Source organism: Procambarus clarkii, chromosome 1, assembly GCF_040958095.1.
Source record: "Procambarus clarkii isolate CNS0578487 chromosome 1, FALCON_Pclarkii_2.0, whole genome shotgun sequence".
Taxonomy (NCBI): domain Eukaryota; kingdom Metazoa; phylum Arthropoda; class Malacostraca; order Decapoda; family Cambaridae; genus Procambarus; species Procambarus clarkii.
Genome location: NC_091150.1, coordinates 38,940,290 through 38,960,605, shown reverse-complemented (window position 1 = coordinate 38,960,605; position 20,316 = coordinate 38,940,290). Strand labels below are relative to the sequence as shown.

The following is a 20,316-nucleotide window of genomic DNA, read 5'->3' as shown; positions in this document are numbered from 1 at the left end:
TCTTCCCTCAACCCTCACACAAACGATACATTCTCCTTTATAGATATAGACAGGTGAAGAGCATCTTATGTTATCTGTGCTATATTGTGGCCAGTTGAGCTTGGAGCTCTTGCCCCGTGTGTGTTGGATTTGATATTTTAAAGCTAAGCAATTTACAATTGCCGTGAGCGATACTTGCACATAATTTTATTTGTTTATCCTGTACAAATTCGCCCCCCCCTCCATCCAGTGGGTGGGGGTGGAAAGGCAGCATGCAGTGCCGGATTACCCATTAGGCACTGTGCCTATATCAGCTATATAATAGAGTACTATAGGCATTGTGCCTATATTAGGCACTGTGCCTATATCAGCTATATAATAGAGTAATATAGACATCGTGCCTATATTAGGCACTGTGCCTATATTAGGCACTGTGCCTATATTAGGCACTGTGCCTATATTAGGTTGGAGGACCTAATCTTTACCTATTGACCTATTGTGCTTATAGGGTGGAGGACCAATGAAAAATTATATGGGAACTTTTCTTACTCTTTCTACAGGATATTAAATTGATACCAATGTGCTTTTTCCATTTATTTATTACTTATTCCTATTAGTATCTACTTGATTATTTTCGTTACTATTCTATTTAGGTAAATTCTGTCCGTAGATGACAGAAAAATAGTAGTTACTAGCTTCTGTTATTATTGAATATGCTCTCAAATCAGGCCGCTTATCTTGGAGTTGCCTAAGATAAGGCCTGCGAATGTCTTAATCCGGCCCTGCCTGCATGAACAGGCAGGGCCGGACATTATTAGAACAGGTAGGTTTATCTGTTATATTAGAACAGGTAGGTTTGCTACCTACAGGTAGCAAACTAGGAATAGTTGGCTTAAATTTCTGGTAGTATATAATTTTGTATGAAATATTTACATTTTTTTTAATATTTGTTATAGAGTTATCACTATATTTCTTAGCCACTCTTTTAAACTGGTTGGGAGACATACAGCTTTTAATTACATTTCGGAGCTCATTCCAGAATTTGGGATCCTTGATTTGCATAGCATTTCTGCTTTGGTTGAGACTCGCTATGAATATCAGAGATATTTGTTCCTCGTGTGGTGACCATGAGTTCTACTACAGTCTACTACAAAGTGCTTAAGGTCAAGATTGGCATTGCGGTTCAGAATTTTATATATTTTTATTTATTTTTTATTTATATATATATATATATATATATATATATATATATATATATATATATATATATATATATATATATATATATATATATATATATATATATTATTAAATATGACCGAAAAAGTAAGATTAATAATTCTAACACGAATTTTCTCAATCTTTCGTACATTACGCTTCACTGTTGGAGGTAAATCAAAAATCACTTCTCCAAAATTCATTTTTATTTCTAGTCTGACGCGACACGGGCGCGTTTCGTAAAACTTATTACATTTTCAAAGACTTCACAAATACACAACTGATTAGAACTTACGTCTCTCTGATATTATATCTACATTTGAGTGAGGTGGGAAGGGTGATGTGGCATTAACACAAGACAGAACAGGGGGGGATATTAATAGGGTATTAAAAGTATCAACACAAGACAGAACAGAAACAATGGGTATTGAATAGAAGTGTTTGTAGAAAGCCTATTGGTCCATATTTCTTGATGCTTCTATATTGGAGCGGAGTCTTGAGGTGGGTAGAATATAGTTGTGCAATAATTGGCTGTTGATTGCTGGTGTTGACTTCTTGATGTGTAGTGCCTCGCAAACGTCAAGCCGCCTGCTATCGCTGTATCTATCGATGATTTCTGTGTTGTTTACTAGGATTTCTCTGGCGATGGTTTGGTTATGGGAAGAGATTATATGTTCCTTAATGGAGCCCTGTTGCTTATGCATCGTTAAACGCCTAGAAAGAGATGTTGTTGTATTGCCTATATACTGGTTTTTTTTGGAGCTTACAGTCCCCAAGTGGGCATTTGAAGGCATAGACGACGTTAGTCTCTTTTAAAGCGTTCTGTTTTGTGTCTGGAGAGTTTCTCATGAGTAGGCTGGCCGTTTTTCTGGTTTTATAGTAAATCGTCAATTGACGATTTACTATAAAACCAGAAAAACGGCCAGCCTACTCATGAGAAACTCTCCAGACACAAAACAGAACGCTTTAAAAGAGACTAACGTCGTCTATGCCTTCAAATGCCCACTTGGGGACTGTAAGCTCCAAAAAAACCAGTATATAGGCAAGACAACAACATCTCTTTCTAGGCGTTTAACGATGCATAAGCAACAGGGCTCCATTAAGGAACATATAATCTCTTCCCATAACCAAACCATCGCCAGAGAAATCCTAGTAAACAACACAGAAATCATCGATAGATACAGCGATAGCAGGCGGCTTGACGTTTGCGAGGCACTACACATCAAGAAGTCAACACCAGCAATCAACAGCCAATTATTGCACAACTATATTCTACCCACCTCAAGACTCCGCTCCAATATAGAAGCATCAAGAAATATGGACCAATAGGCTTTCTACAAACACTTCTATTCAATACCCATTGTTTCTGTTCTGTCTTGTGTTGATACTTTTAATACCCTATTAATATCCCCCCCTGTTCTGTCTTGTGTTAATGCCACATCACCCTTCCCACCTCACTCAAATGTAGATATAATATCAGAGAGACGTAAGTTCTAATCAGTTGTGTATTTGTGAAGTCTTTGAAAATGTAATAAGTTTTACGAAACGCGCCCGTGTCGCGTCAGACTAGAAATAAAAATGAATTTTGGAGAAGTGATTTTTGATTTACCTCCAACAGTGAAGCGTAATGTACGAAAGATTGAGAAAATTCGTGTTAGAATTATTAATCTTACTTTTTCGGTCATATTTAATAATATATGTCTACAGGAAAGACTGCTACCAAAATATACTAATATATATATATATATATATATATATATATATATATATATATATATATATATATATATATATATATATATATATATATACAAAAGTTCTTACATACTTGTAAAGCTACTAGCACGCATAGCGTTTCAGGCAGGTCCTTGATCCTCACTTTCCCTGAAATATGACCCCGCCAAATCGTTTAACTACATTCACTACTGGGTGAACACAGACTACAGTTAAGGATTGGCGCCCGGTCAATCCTTCCCTGTCAGGATACGAACCCAGGCCAAAGCGTTTGCTAAGCGCCGGGCGAGTGTTTTATCATTGCGCCACGGGAACTGCACTGATAAAACATAAAACGTATACAAAAATATATATATATAGAACGCTTGAGAGTAAGTGCACAGACTTAATATTTAACATTTCAAAGATTTCAGTAAGGGAGCAGAGTGGTGTCTGGGACCGGAGGTTGTTACTATTCTGATTTTTGTTTAGTAATTAGGGGTCGGAGGTAATTAAGGTGGTAGATCGTCAAGCACAGATTTCATACATAGATAAATAAGTAAATAATACAGAGTAACTAGGGCAGAGCTCGGAACATAGTAGCTGACTTTGGAAAGAATGCCTACTGGTTTAGAAACTTTTTTAGTTATATATTGTATATGGAAATTCAGTTTGTTGTCAATGTGAACACCAAGGAACTTCCCATCTACTCTGCTCATAATTTGGGTATTGCTAATTCGTAGGTTAATTTCATTGTTAGGCGTGTTACAATCAATTTATGAAACGTTTTACCGATCTTAAGGGTAAGTTTGTTAGTCAATAACACATGGACTTTATTTAGATCAGTATTCACTGAGTCATTTATGATAAGTGGGTTAGCATGGAAGAAAATGGAGATAATGCCAACGCAAATATAATTGGTTTCATGTGTTGAGTGGCAATTAACGCCAATGTTAATGCTGCATCATTCCACTTGTGTATTAGTTCTTCAGCCTTACCACTGGGGTCTTTGTGAGCCGCAGGCCGGGTTCTGCCCCCCCTTAGCTATCTGAATTTTCGCCCACACTTGTCTTGCAGATGTTTCCTTTCCAATAGAACTGGTGAATTCAAGCCATTGTCTTTCCCGCTCTTTAATCTTCTCTTCCCTGGCTACTTGACACAGTTTTAAACAGCTCTTGGTTGCTGTCAGTGGGATGCCTCCGATACTCTCTGCTCATACTCATGGCCCTTACATTTGCATTAAGCATCTTTATGTAATCGTTCTCATACCATTTTATTTTCTTCCTCTGAGAGATGTAGTCACCTACAGTACACTTGCTTAGGATGCTGTGATCTTACTTGCAAGGGATGTGCCATTGGATGAGAAGACAATTTTGAATTTAGAAACCGTGCCAGCAGCTCATAACACTCCACTCTATCTAGCAAGGAATATTGGTATTTTTATCGAAGTTCTTCTCTGACCAAAATATCTGGGGAATAGTGTTCCGTGGTTTTTTTATTTGTTTTGTACATTTATTTAACTAAATTTATTTTCACAGTAGACTGTCGTGGCTTTTTTGTTATCTTAGAAAGCAGCGAAGATTAACGCTAAGACAGTTTTCTGGGAGTGACCCGTTGCCTGCACTTGTTCTCATATTCATGTGTTTTTTACTAATTGATGTAAGTATCCCCCTTTGGTGACCCGTAGGTTGCTGGTCCTTTTAGTTGTGACTTAATTAGTAACTAAAGGACAGTGCGGCAATGAGTGTTATAGAGGCTAGTGTATTATTACAACTACAGCAAGTGTTACTACAACACTTAGTAGTAACTAAGTGTTGGAGTGGAGTAAGGCTTTCGCATTTGAGACTAAGATAACTTAACATAGGAAGGTGCCTTTCTACCAGAAGCGAGCGCCCACAAGTGTGGTGAGGTGTGGTCGACGCCTGTCTCAACCCTGCTGCTCTTGTACGCACCTCCAGTTGGAAGCAGGTTGACGAGGTACTCAGTAGAGGGAGGGAGGCAGGCCCTAATCAACAATAACGTTATGTAGAAAAGTACATTAAAAGGAAGATGAACCACCATGCTTACTGTGATGGAGATGTCAACATTACACTGGAGCTGTCCTAGGTGCTATTTACTTAGGTATGCATGAATAAGTTTCCCGTGTGGAGATGGTAACGATGAGTGTGACTTACGGGCGCCAACTAAGGGGTTCCGTGTTTCAGCTTTCAATTGACAGGTTCGTATAAAGCTTATCAAACGTTTAGGTTCTGTCAAATCTACTCATTAAATTTGTTTATATGGAACCTGCCGCTGACACTTTCTTTTTTTTTCATTTAATTTCTTTACTAGGCTTCTCTGAGGCTGAAGAATGCTCTTATTTCCCTGCGGCTCATTCTGGTATTTAGTTTTCAACTACGTCTTTGGTCATGTATCTATATTGTTAAATAACCTTAGCATTTCTATTATCAATTCTCGTGAGTATTTTGGATGTTGCGATGATGGAATGACTGATGAGGACTGCGTGAGACAACAGGCTAGGAGAAATGTGTGATAATAATAAGAAGCAAGATAAAATAAGGAGGAATGTGTGACAAGTACAAAATGATATTTTAGTTCAAACGGGTATACATGGATTTAGCAATAACACATTACCTGCAAGCTGGTAAACATACATATGTATCAGTACTGTTAAGAAAGTACTTGACCTACATGTGGAGTACTTGGGTGATGATTGCTTGGCTTTCTTAACCTGTGGTAAAGAGATGCGGCGTCGCAATGTGTCACGTGACCGCCAAGGCTACGGAGGCACGAGACTGGAGTCAGGCCAGCAGGGCGTAGCAGTAAATGTGTAGCAGCCAGGCGATCGTCACTGCCTCCCCGACCTCCGCCATAACCACCACTACCCAACATGATGACTGAACATCTCATCACTCCATTCTGAGATGAGTGATGATGACTTTTAGCTCACTGTAGCGAACTGTGTAGTAAGGCTGTTAGTCACTGTTAAGTTCATCAATTACACACCCGATAACCTATCCGTAGGCGGAGGTGGAAATGGTTACAGACCTATATAACGGGCTCGGGAAATGAATCCCAATATATTATATATATATATATATATTGACCAGACCACACACTAGAAATTGAAGGGACGACGACGTTTCGGTCCGTCCTGGACCATTCTCAAGTCGATTTCTCACAATCGACTTGAGAATGGTCCAGGACGGACCGAAACGTCGTCGTCCCTTCAATTTCTAGTGTGTGGTCTGGTCAACATACTTCAGCCACGTTATTGTGACTCATCGCCTGCACATATATATATATATATATATATATATATATATATATATATATATATGCAAACAAGCCTGAATGGTCCCCAGGACTATATACAACTGAAAACTCACACCCCAGAAGTGACTCGAACCCATACTCCCACAACTGGTATGTGCAGGGACGCCTTAATCCGCTTGACCATCACGACCGGACATAAGGAAGTGATAGCCGAGGCTATTTGAACCACTTCCCCGCCGGCACTCGGATGGTAATCTTGGGCATAGCATTTTATCAAATCACCTCATTCTTTGGGGCACACGTGAGGAACACAAATGCAAACAAGCATTGCATTTGTTTGCATTTGTGTTCCTCACGTGTGCCCCAAAGAATGAGGTGATTTGATAAAATGCTATGCCCAAGATTACCATCCGAGTGCCGGCGGGGAAGTGGTTCAAATAGCCTCGGCTATCACTTCCTTATGTCCGGTCGTGATGGTCAAGCGGATATATATATATATATATATATATATATATATATATATATATATATATAATGTGTGTGTGTGTGTGTGAAAATCACAAAAAATTAACTTGTGATGAATAATGAGACAATGTCAGACCACCGAGGAAGGATTAAGACAGGAATTCGTGAGTACTTTCGTATTTAATAATACATCTACAGAAGGATCCTTCCGAAGATGTATTATTAAATGCGAAAGTACTTAAGGAAATTCCTGTCTTAATCCTTACTTCGTGATCTGACACTATCACATTGTTCATCACGAGTTAATTTCTTCGTGATTTACACACACACACACACATATGAAAGTTAGGGGGGACATGATTACCACATACAAGATTCTCAAAGGAATTGATAGGGTAACCAAAGTTTATTTAACACAAGGGGAACATGCACTAGAGGACACAGGTGGAAATTTAAGTACCCAAGACATTTCTAATAAAGACATTAGAAAGAATTTTTTTTAGTGTCAGAGTAGTTAATAAATAGAATGCATTAGGAAGTGATGTGGTGGAGGCAGTCTCCATACACAGTGTCATGCGTATATATAAAGAGCCCAATAGGCTCAGGAACCTGTACACCGGTTGATTGACAGTTGAGAGGCGGGTCCAAAGAGCCGAAGCTCAATCCCCCGCACGCACAAATAGGTGAATACACACACACATTCTTTTTATTTTAAGAATATTCACACTATTATTTATTCCGGTAAATATAGAGGAGAGTAGTCCTTCCTTTATAGGCTGCAATCGATAAATATCTGGTAATAATTTGTGTTTTTGTTAATCTACGTAGGGTTGTGATGAGCGCACCTCTGTGGCACAACCACCTCCACACCCCTTGTGTTATAGATGTGGCCAACGGGCTCAGGATATTCCCAAAATTTCATCTTACTGGAGGCAATAATATACTCAGATCTGAAGCCCACATCTCCCCAGCCCCTTATTGTTCACCTGAACCCATGCTCTGAACCCATGCATACCCAAATAATAATAATAATAATAATAATAATATTAACGGGAAAGTCAATAGGATGCATGACGTTTTGAGTCATATGATACATGTGATTCATTTATGCATTAGAATAATGATAATAATTTTCTATATAAAGCTTATTTCAAACATGATACAGGAATATTCGTAGGTACACAATGAAAATCATGAGACACTAATGGACACACCGTTTCGGAAATAACATAAATAGGTAAATTATTTATGAGTTTTATATGGAAATAATAAACGTCGAGAAGTTAAAATATTTAAATTGTTAAGCAAATTTATCAAATTGTTGCAATTTTTAAGTGATATTTAATAGTGAAAGGCATAAGACTACTTAAATAATGTAGAAATTGTTGCAAAATGTAATAAAATGTTGCAACTTCAGCAACACTTAAGGACTAGCTAGGCTGGTATCTCGGAGAGGTTTCTTGAATTAGTTAAGTGACAGAATAATATAGTTACCATTAGAGAAATTTGATGAAGGTAGACATTGAGATTCTGGATGTATATATTGTTGTTAATATATAATTTTAATTATAGTCATCATAATCATAATATTTACAGTTGTATAAAATGTCGATACTTTCAGTATTATATCAACAAATATAACTTGACATAATCAGAATTTCAGGTTAACCACAATAATTAAATTAACCACAGTAATGTAAAATAATTATTTAGCATTATTTTTTTTATTAACAAGCTTAGGTATACACAGCAATGTGTTGCTACACAGTGTAGATCAAAAAGTAGGTATAAGTTCATTTAATATTCCCATCTCACAGGATGGTTAGTCATACGTGGAATCAGGAGAGAACATGAAATGTAAGGCTGATCTATTAGCCTCCACTAGCAAAATCTGAGTACAGCACAAGAATATCTTCCAATATTCCTGAGTGTCTGAAGTGATTACAGAGCTCAAAGTACCTCATACCATTTGGTGTGAAAACAATAACAGGGAAATCACAGATATATTGTTGGAGAGTATGTCCCAGCTCTTGTTCACATAGTTTACAATTGGAATGTTCACCATTGGGAGATTCATTACCTGCAGCCACCTGCCATAGATATCGATAACCCAGCTTAATTCTGGTTATTACAATGTCACACTGTTTAGTGTATGTTTTATGCTGCCCGTACATACAATTCTCGGTTCTAAACATGTCATAGCTCTTTATACTCGTGCTTTTTGGCCTTTGTGTGCCAGTAACTGCTCTTCTGTCTTCCCAAATTTCCTGAAATATTGCGGCTTTTACAGCAGAGATTGGAATGCCCATATCCAACTCATTTTCAGGCTAATTACATGCAGTTTTAGCTGCCTTGTCTGTGTCATCATGCTGAATTATCTAAGGTACGTATGTAGTAAGTAAAGGTTTGCCTAGCGTAATAGGCTAATAAAAGCCTGTTATACGGTTTCATTATCCAGTCATTTGATGACCTTAGCACTGACCAGCAACTTACCTTCACTTTCAGTATTCAAGTCATGCAGAATTTTAGTGTTCAATAACAGCTGAATCAGTTAATAGCACTATTTTCTCTACGCGGGCAACCACCTCGACTCCCCCGGGTCAGGGGTCACACAGTGAACTGAGAGAAAAACTCACTCTCATCTGGGCCCTGTAGGTTACCCTTCCATTATCACGATTCTCCTCCCTTGGCCTTCCACCTCCAGGGTGAGCAGGAAGGTGGGGAGGGGAAGGGGGGGGCCTGGCTTACCACACCGAGGGGTGTGGGCGTGTGGTGGGGAGGTGTGGTCATGGATGGTGGGGAGAGCCTGGCTTACCACACCCAGGGTGAGGGTGCATTGTGGGGGTGGGGGAAGCCTGGCCTCCCACATTCAGGGTGAGGGCGTGTGGTGGGGGACGGGTGGCCATGGGTGCGAGAATGTGGTCTCCCAGCTCCTGGGTGACGGTACGTGGCCAGAGAAGAGGGCCACAAAACCAGCAATCACAACAACCACAGAATCAACAACTAATATACCCACAACAACTGCACTATCTACCACAACAATAACTGTCTTCAACCGATGTTCGTAGCTTAACCCTTTAAGCGCTGGCACTAATCTAGTAGCAAACCTCTGCACTTTTTAAATTTTAGTTTTATGGATTCCAGGCCGGTGCTGCACATTATGGTATTGGTCTAACAAAACTTGTGTAGGTTGCCTTGAAAGCGTCCTGATTTAGGTTTTTAAACGACGTTCTAAAGTTCGTCAGAGTCCCATTTGTTACTGATGTCATCCTGCTCTCAGGATGTTGGAATTGTTAGTGTTGGAATTATATCTTCTCCCAAATTTCTTTCTCCGATTCTCGTAGCTGCCTTTGATTTATGGTGTAGATACTTTCTGGTCTTCTTTCTCCCATCCCCATCTTCATTACCTTGCACTTATCAGGAATTAACTCCAACAATCATTTGTTTGTCCACTCAGGAAGTTTGTCAAGGTCTTCATATAACATTCTGCAGTCCTCTTTTTTTTTTTACATTCCTCCTTATCTTTGCATTGTCTGCAAACATTGACATGAACGAGCTCCCTCCCTCGGGTTGATCATTAACATAAACCAGGAACAGTAGTGGTTCCAGGACTGATCCTTGTGGGACTCCCACTTGTTATACTCCTCCAGCTGGAGACTTCGTCTCTGACGGTAATTCTTTGTTTTCTGTCCTTCAGGTACTCCATTACAGTTGTCGTCCCAGTTACAGCTTGCTTCTCTCTTGTACACTAGTCCTTCGTGAGCAACAGTTACACATGCTTGTTGATAGTCTATAGAGTGTCGTGGTGATGGAGGCGTCGTGGTGGTGATGGAGGCGTCGTGGTGGTGATGGAGGCGTCGTGGTGGTGATGGAGGCGTCGTGGTGGTGATGGAGGCGTCGTGGTGGTGATGGAGGCGTCGTGGTGTTATCAATATTAGTTCAATACTCATTGTTATTGCTGGTTTAATGTATACCAAATATTACTGTAGTTTATAAGTGGTCGAACACGCACACACGGACGGACACACACTCAGATTTCAATGCAGCATTAGATACTGTTCCACCGTATTGTTTACCTAGTTAATACAATGTGATGAATTTCAATTTAGTCCATATTTAAAAGATAGTTATCACTTATAATAAAACTCTAATAAAGAAAACGCGAAGTGCAGAACAGGAAATAATTATAAATTGTTAAGTTGTAACGATTATTGCCTATCACCCTCGAGGCTTATTGAAGGCTAGGCTACATTATTGACCAACCCGTCAGTATTCTTTAACCAGGGACAGTTTACTAGAACATGTTTTAACTGTTACATAACACTTCCTATTTGCTCTGTTATGGATAACAAATGTTTCCTAAGGTTTAGGAATGAAGTATAGAGTATATTTGTATTCATTAAAAACCTCTGAGAAGTGACTGAATTTCTTCTTATAAAAAAGTCCTCTGGACAGTCTCCCATGGAACGAGGCTGTATATAAATGTAATACTTTGCTTTGTTACTATAGCATGAACTAAATTATAATGTACATACCTTTTCTCGTAAGTCTGTTCATTAAACATATTTATATTTAAGATAATTTTGATTTTAAATTAAAAAATCTTCTAAAATCAGATACTGTGTACCTCGCCCTGTCCTGATAACGATATGTTGCTCGCTCATCTATCCTTGTCTCAGTTATGGTATCGGTGACTGGGGTTCTACTACCCAAAATTATCTTCGACCTCTAATTACTCAACACAAACTATCAATTAGAACAATAAGAAACTCAAGCTCCAGACAGTACTCTACTCACTTATTGAAATCTTTGAATATGATAAATATTTATTCACTACACATCCTCTCAAGTGTACTCTATATAGATACTCATCCAATCATCCGTAAACACAGGTGCTTGCTAGAGTGTCGGGTGTCTTATATAGAAGTAGTAGGCATCCACCAGTCTTAGGAGACTGTGGAGCTGCGCTCTGGATGTCGGTCTGGAGTGGCCTCTCCAGGGCTCAAAGCCAGGGTAGGCTGATACTGAGGAGAAGCTGTTACCCAAGCAGCCGGTCCCCGCTCTCCACGGCGCGGAAAGTCTCCAATAGAAAGGCAAACGCCAATATGATTGGTTCCAGCGCCGCCGCAGGAACTGTGAGCTCCGCAGTTGACCTCGAAGTTGGTGAAAGAAGACTTTAAACCCTGAGACCGCCGTGGTCGGGGCTGGAGAAGAACCACCCCATCAAGGGCAAGACCGGCCTCAGCCTCCTGAAGCAGAACCTGGGCCGCACGAGCCCCAGGAGGTGGACGTCTGAGTCCCGCACCTACGGGTTCCAGACAAAGATCGTCACAGCCCTCTTTCACCCGAGGCCGGCTTCCTTCAAGACCCAGCAGAAGGAAGAGTAATAATTATTAATTAATTATATTATTATTATAATAATAATAATAATAATAATAATAATATTTATATTTAATAATTATCACTCTTCCTTCTGCTTGGTCTTGAAGCCGGTCTCGGGTTTAGTACAGTTTGTTCTTAAAAGTCTGTGAGGGATTGTGGATGCCTTTATCAACGTGAAGGAGAATACACAAAATACTTTACCTTGTTTCACTTGTATTTAACATAAAAAAGGGTGTCTGGTTTATATAAGATAGTGAAAACGTTAAGGCAGTTGTGAACTTGTTAGTCTCGTCTAATTTCAGTTTCAAAGTCGGGCTCCTGCTTAACATTATTAGCCATTACCTCCTATAATTGGCTCACAACCATGCATAATTAGCCGCCAGTGTAAACAACGGTCTAATGGTTGGCCTCCACTATTCCCAGTCGCTGATTGGCAGAAAAATGACGAGTGTCTTGCTATTATTTAGAGCTCATTGGGTGTTCCCTGCGTTACGTGACGATGTTCCTGAACTGTGACTAGTGCCGTGAGTGTCGTCACGGTAACGGATGCGCTGATTGGCAGACTGTTGCGTCCTATGTACAGAACTATTACAAACCGTAGCCTCTCATAATAATTGTTGAAATCTCGCAAAAGTACCATTTGTCAGCGAGAGAACGCCTCTTAGTGCTACCCAGGCTCCCTTAACCAGGGAAGAGGTTGTCTACGAGGTCACCCATTTAGATACTGGCCATAACAAACGGTGCTTAACCTAATCTAGTGATTACATCATCCGTTACGCCAGGTCACACATAAAAGCGAAGGTGTGTGTGTTTGTTTGAGACGCCTGTGTGGTCTTAAGAGGATGGGTTGTGAAATACAGATGACCTGTAATGGAGAAGTCGAAAATTTTAGAAAATGTTGAGAGTACTGAAATCATTTGGTGGTTGAGAGCTGCGTAAACACGTTGATGAGTGAGTAACGACAGGTGATGACTCTTGTCCCGTCCCAGACAGGTGATAACTTGTCCCGTCCCAGAAAGATAGCAAACTACACAAGTCAACAACTGTCAACAACAACAACAGCAACAATTCATCAGTCCCCGTGGTGTAGTGGTTAAAACACTCGCATGGCGTTTCGCGAGCACTTTGTCCTGGGTTCGTATCCTGGCCGGGAAGGATTTACTGGGCGTCAATCCTTAACTTAATTATTAGTTTCTGTTTACCCAAGAGTAAAATGCGTACCTGGTTGTTAAACTATTTGTCGGGTCGTATAGTGCCAGTGGCTGTACAGGAATGTAAGAACTCTTGAATATAGAAATAAAAAAAAACTGTGTAGAGGTATAATGTCCACGTTTATATAATGTTTATAGAGGAATAAACATTATCATTATCATTGTAACATCCTTTGCAGATGACAAAAATCAGCATGAAAAAATACCTCTGCTGAAGACATTGGAAAACTACAAGCAGATATTAATACAATTTTCGATTGGGCAGCAGAAAATAACATAATGATACAATCAAATCTGCCCTTAGTAGGGAAACAGTATGTAAATGATTTGGGAATAATGATGTCTGACGACTTAATGTTTAGGGAGCATAACCAAGCAAATATTGCGTCAGCCAGAAAAATGATAGGATGGATTACGAGAACTTTCAAATCCAGGGATCCCATCACAATGGTTGTACTCTTCAAATCACTTGTACTGTCCCGTTTTGAGTACTGCTCAGTACTCGCTTCCCCCTTCAGAGCAGGAGAGATTGCTGGAATAGAGGGAGTACAGAAAATATATACGGCATACATAGGCACGTTAAAGCATCTAAATTATTGGGGGCTTGGGGAGTAGAACTCCCAGAACCCCATCAAGCAGGTATCAAGCAGGCTATAAGGAAAAGGTTCAGTGGTGTAAATATCAAGCTAGAGTTCCCAATAAGCAGGAAAACGCATTTAGTAGCACACAATCGACACTTGGTACCCCCATTTCGCTCTTTGTAAATATGAAACATATTTTTTAAAAGGTTTTATAATTATTATCCCTCGGGGAGAATAACAGTTTAAGAAAAACAAAAACATCGTTCATGACACCAATTATAATTTAAGGTGGAACAAAGAGACAAGGTTACATAGAGGTGCGGCCACCGCCCGGAGCAGTGTTGTGTCAGCTACCGTCACTGTTCGTTGCTCTCCCTCCTCCTATAGCTACGCTAATGACCTAGTTGGCTGCCGCAGGGAAAGTGTTGTCGGATGTTTAGTCAAGTTGCTGCAGCACTTTTCTCTCTTGTGGACGAGTTTGGCGTAAATCCGTACACATGACAGCACACACGATCTTGAGGCAGTGTACCAACCCAACCACAATACCTCAGGCTCCAGCTACCTGTGGTCCTGGACGACCTGGTCCTGGACGACCTGGTACTGGACCACCTGGTCCTGGACCACCTGGTCACTGCAGGCCGTCATGCCTTCAATGGCCGGACACCCGCGCTCTATAATTCTGTTTTTTTTTTTGAGATATATACAAGAGTTGTTACATTCTTGTACAGCCACTAGTTCGCGTAGCGTTTCGGGCAGGTCCCTGGAATACGATCCCCCGCCGCGAAGAATCGTTTTTTCATCCAAGTATACATTTTACTGTTGCGTTAAACAGAGGCTACAGTTAAGGAATTGCGCACAGTAAATCCTCCCCGGCCAGGATACGAACCCATGACATAGCGCTCGCGGAACGCCAGGCGAGTGTCTTACCACTACACCACGGAGACTACGGAGGTGTTATTTCACAAACACCGGGAAATGCTAAAACTGTTAATTAAAATGTTAAAATCCGAATGAAAAATATAGATGCTTAGGCGATATTCCAACTGTACATTTGCATGCTCTTGCTGATTGACAAATCGGATTCAGTAGGGAGAAAGATATTTAGAATTGGCAATAAGAGGATCGGTAGTGTTAAATTCCCTGGTGTTACCGCCTCTGTGATGATACACATGTGGCAACGCAGCCACGTCAGTTATTGCTCTCCATATATCATCATTCCTTTGTGATAGTTGATACGTCACTGTTGTCCCAAGTTATACAATGATATACCGCCGTATAGATTCTTTGTTCTGTTCAACTTGGGCGCTTTATTGCTCAGAACTGTGTGAAAGTTGCTAATGTATGCCATTCTCTGACATTGTTTTATTCAATTGTTTTATGTTTGCAGTCCTAGTTATCTGTATCAGTCGTTATCGTGTTTATTGCATTGTTCTCTCTCCGTTCTCGCTAAATTGTTCTGTAGCGACAATGATGTATTCGATGATTTTTTTCCAAACATGTTTCATAGTGCAACTTGTCTCATTTATTGGGCTCCGTGTGTTACTTTCCTGTCTGGAAATATTTATTTGGTTTCATTATTTATTGTTAGTTTTTCTTTTTAACTTCATCGAACCTTTCCTTTGTTTCTTGGCGTCACTCTGGTTCTTATACGAGGAGAATACTTGATTGTTGCCGCCGGAGGCTGGTTTATTGTGCACCCCATACTCATCCTGTGGGCGGTAGCGCATAAAAGGATTACAGAGGGCACAAAGGGTCTTATTCAGACCTCGGTGGATATTTATACATTAACAGTTTCATCTAACCTGAACACCTTATAATTACAACGTCAGGTAGTTAAAAAAATTCCTTCATATATATATATATAAAAATGCATTTACTTCAGTTATTGATTGTATTACTATCATTGATAGACTTACTTTGTCCTTTGCTAAGACATAAAATATTTAGGTATGGGAGTATTGCAGGATCATAGAAGAGCTGTTGGTTAATATTATTATTTTTCACACTACACAATCTATTCATAATCTAATATATGCCATTTATCTACTATAAGCGAAATATGAATACAGTGCAAAGATGTCAGATATAATTTATCATTTGCAATAAGTTGGTCTGCCATTACATGCAGCGTGAATTCGGATTTATCTCTAAATGCGATTTTTTTCGCAGTATAAAATATAATGCTATAGTGTGTGTATCTGTCTTTGTCCACACACTTTATACTTTACTTTATCAAGCTCCCTGTACAAGCCAAACTGCTGCCAGAGATACCTGTAGCCAAGTCGTATTCGAGCTGTGAGAACACCTGATACTTGCCCCATACACATGTTGTGTTTGACACATCTCATTGTGATACACACACTGGATCTGTTAGTTCTGGTTTGAAATATTCTACTGTACTTTCTTCAAATTAATGGAAGAGCTCTCGTCTAATATTTAATGGATCTATTGAGAGCTCAGGATTACGTTCAACAATGTCTTCAAACAGAGCAAGCTTAGCAAGGGCGTCAACCTGAATGCTGTTGTCTCATTTCCTCACTCACAGTATTGTTGCTTTGCCTCCTGCGGCTGTTTAGTTAATGTATTTATAATAGTAACTCATTAAGTCGAGGGACATGCAGCCAGTATATATGTACAAGTTAGGCTCATATCGAGACTTCCCAAAAGTCGAATTACTGAACCCGTCCAGGATGCAACCCCACAACAAGCTGACTAACTCCTGGGTACCAACTTACTTCTAGGTGAAGAGACCATTAGGTGATAGAAAATGCACCCAACCATTTCGGTCCCGCCCGGAATTCGAACCCGGAATTCGCGATTGTGAATCGAAAACGAACCTGACTTTACGACCTGGACCCTTGGGGGTGGAGAGAGAGGGAGAGGGAGAGAGAGAGAGAGAGAGAGAGAGAGAGAGAGAGAGAGAGAGAGAGAGAGAGAGAGAGAGAGAGAGACGGTCATTTAATTAGGCAGAATAAAAAAGAAATAAAAAATTGAAATATACATTTATTAAATTTCTTTCCCGTAAGGGGTTGATATAAGGTTGTATATTGGACCGGCGAGGCTGCAGCAAGACTGGAAGATAGGAGAAAGGGGGAGTCATGCAAAGTTTTCTTCCGGTTATTGTAAAATCTTGACAATGCCGATGAAATTACAAGTGTTGAGTTGAGTGGGGCTGGCCGTGTCAGGGTGGCTGCTGGCATAGTGACTGTCACGCCTGTCAGTCCTACCAGTCTTGCTGTCGCTCGATTTTGATTGTTGCCACCAGACGCTGCCATCCATTCACCTGTTCTTACTGTTATCTCTGATGCTGTTTCACCTTCCTCAAAACCACGACCTCTTCGACATTACATCCACCACACTCCCCACATTCCACACAGCGCCCCTCCCAAGTGTGTAACTTGACTGGGTGGCAGATGATAGCAAGAGTGGAGACCAAACGTGTAGAGATGAGATGTTGCGTCAGCCGTTCTGTCTAGCTTTCCGGTCTTAGTGTCACCCTGCCCGGTGCGCCCTCCACCCTCACCTGTTCTTTGTTTATTATAACATATATTTTCTGCGGGAGGTGTGTGCTTGGTGACTCAGGCCCGCCCACTTCCCCTGCCCTCCACGCCCCCTCCACGCCCTCTCCACGCCCTCTCCACGCCCCTCCACTCCCCTCCACGCCCCTCCACACCTGCCCTTATACCTTAAGAAATACATAAAAATTGTCGAATACAGCTTTTATGTGAACTTCAGAGAAGTTTATTTTTTTTACATAGACATTGAGGACATTTGTCGTTAACTTGACTTATTAATTTTATTTTTGTTATTTACTGAATTTACCTGAGGGTCACTAAGACTCTAGTGGCCTCGACGAGGACAGAAAGCCGGCGGCTTAACTGTCAAAGTCCCCCCCCCCCAATTTGTCCTGATGATTTTTTCAAGCTTTTTAATATTCAATAGATAATAAAATTAATCTCTCCCCCCCCTCTCTCTCTGTCTCTCTCTCTCTCTCTCTCTCTCTCTCTCTCTCTCTCTCTCTCTCTCTCTCTCTCTCTCTCTCTCTCTCTCTCTCTCTCTCTCTCTCTCTCTCTCTCTCTCTCTTTCTAATGGTTCACCACGTGGGTCTTTATTATTAACGTAATGGAAGGGACAATGGGTTGGTGAGATTACATAAGATTTTTGGTATTTGTACATTCTTGCAAAGCCACTAACACGCACAGCGTTCCGGGCAGGTTCTTAATTATGAATGAAGTGAACAAATGTGTGTGTTATGAATGAAGTACTTGTACTTGTGTGTGTGTTATGAATGAAGTACTTGTACTTGTGTGTGTGTTATGAATGAAGTACTTGTACATCTCTTGAATACCACTGATAGGGTTATCTTTCTTCCGTTATTTTTTCTCATACAAATATATAATGCCACAGTGTGAATAGTTCTGCTGAGAGTGTTTACATGTAGTCAAGTTAACATCAGCGGGTGAGAGCAAACTGCCAGACGTACTTGTAGCCGAGCCTAAGCCTAGCAGTGGCAACATCTAGAAGTCGTCTAACCTTATTGGATGATCCATATTGTAATAGAGAACATAACTGGCTGATCTAGGAAGAAGGTGTGTAGAAAATTTATTGAACTTTGTATGGAAGATGTTTGAACGACTCCCGTAATGTTAGTTACATTCCTCTTAGTTCTCAGCGTTCATCAGTTCACCATCTCCAGGGTGACGTCAGCTCGCTATTATCCCTGCTGTTGTCTGGGACAAAAAAATATTTTATGCATCGCTTTGCCACATTTCTCTTGCACACTTGCTCGTTTCTGTAAGATGTATGTTCATTAGTAGTTCACATGGCGAGGAAGTGTTAACCGCTCACGTATATATTCAGGGTCACAGGTAATGGGGATCACGATATTTGTAGTTGTGACCCAGCACATTTCTCCGGCTTGCACGACGCCGGGTGTTGACCTCCAGTAATGACCTGATCTCGCCCTCTCTCTCTCCCGCAGGTGAGCTTGCTCCTGGCTGGGGTCACATGCGCCCAGGGCTCGCCTTGGCCGATCCGCACCACCAAACACCAACATGAGCACCACCAACTAGGTCAAGTAAGCGACAGTTTACACACAGAGAGCGACAGTTTACACACAGAGAGCGACAGAGATGACGTAGTGAGCGAACGCACTACGCTAGAGCTCTACAGAGTGCCACCCACAACAGGCGGCGAAGTTGACACCACGATATCTGAATCCAGGAACCAGCCAGTGGTGGAGCGACAGGTGGCGTTTCCTGGCGACGACCAGAGGTACCAGTTGTCTCACTCTGAGACACGACCAGTGGTGCGACGAGGGCTCGGGGCGAGGCGACGACGACTCTTGAACCCCGAACGACGTCGCCAGTTGAGGCTGAGACGACAAAAACTGGGTCTTCCCATCATAAAGAGAGCCAGGAACAGGCACCAGCTCCCAGAGAAACAGGTGTGTGTATGTGTGTACTCACCTAGTTGTGCTTTCGGGGATTGAGCTACGGCTCTTTGGTCCCGCCTCTCAACTGTCAGTCACTTAGTGTACAGATTCCTGAGCCTACTGTGCTCTATCATATCTATATTTGAAACTGTGTATGGAGTCAACCTCCACCACATCACTGCAGTCCATCTGTTAACTACTCTGACACTGAAAAAGTTCTTACTAACGTCCCTGTGGCTCATTTGGGTACTCAGTTTCCACCTGTGTCCCCTTGTTCGCGTATCTCCTCCCCCCTATGTTAAACAGTTTATCCATATCTACCCTGTCAAGTCCTCTGAGAATTTTGTAGGTAGTGATCATGTTTCCCCTTACTCTTCTATCTTTCAGTGTCGTGAGGTGCATTTAACGCAGCCTGTCCTGTAACTCATGCCTCTTAATTCTGGGACTAGCCTAGTGACATACCTCTGAACTTTTTCCAGCTTCGTCTTGTGCTTGACGAGGTACGGGCTCCATGCTGGGGCCGCATACTCCAGGACAGGTCTTACATATGCTGTGTAGAAGGTTCTGAATGATTCCTTACATAGGTTCCTGAAGGCTGTTCTGATGTTAGCCAGCCTCGCGTATGCCGCAGATGTAAATCTTTTTATGTGGGCTTCAGGAGACAGGTTTGGTGTGATGTCAACTCCTAGATCTTTCTGTCCGTTTCATGAAGTACTTCATCTCGCATTCTGTATCCTATGTCTGGCCTCCTGTTTCCACCGCCTAGTTTCGTTACCTTACATTTACTCGGGTTGAACTTTAGTAGCCATTTGTTGGACCATTCATTCAGTTTGTCTAAGTCATCTTGTAGCCTCATACTATCTTCTTCTGTTTTAATCCTCCTCATAATTTTTGCATCATCAGCAAACAATGAGATGAACGATTCTATACCCCTCTGGCAGATCGTTGACATATATCAGAAGCAGTATAGGTCCGAGGACTGAACCCTGCGGGACTCCACTGGTGACGCCTCACCACTCTGAGGCCTCACCCTCACAGTGACTCGCTGTCTTCTGTT

The 20,316-nt window shown here is 41.1% G+C and overlaps 1 protein-coding gene across 1 annotated transcript in view; it reads left to right on the top strand.

The window, feature by feature from the left end:
- The window catches only part of LOC123771508 (mucin-2), a 50,768-nt gene that overhangs the window by 2,502 nt on the left and 27,950 nt on the right, over nt 1-20,316 (top strand). The window contains exon 2 of the mRNA XM_069336953.1: nt 18,807-19,271. Coding sequence (XP_069193054.1) covers nt 18,807-19,271 — 465 coding nt within the window. The remainder of the gene's footprint in view (nt 1-18,806; nt 19,272-20,316) is intronic.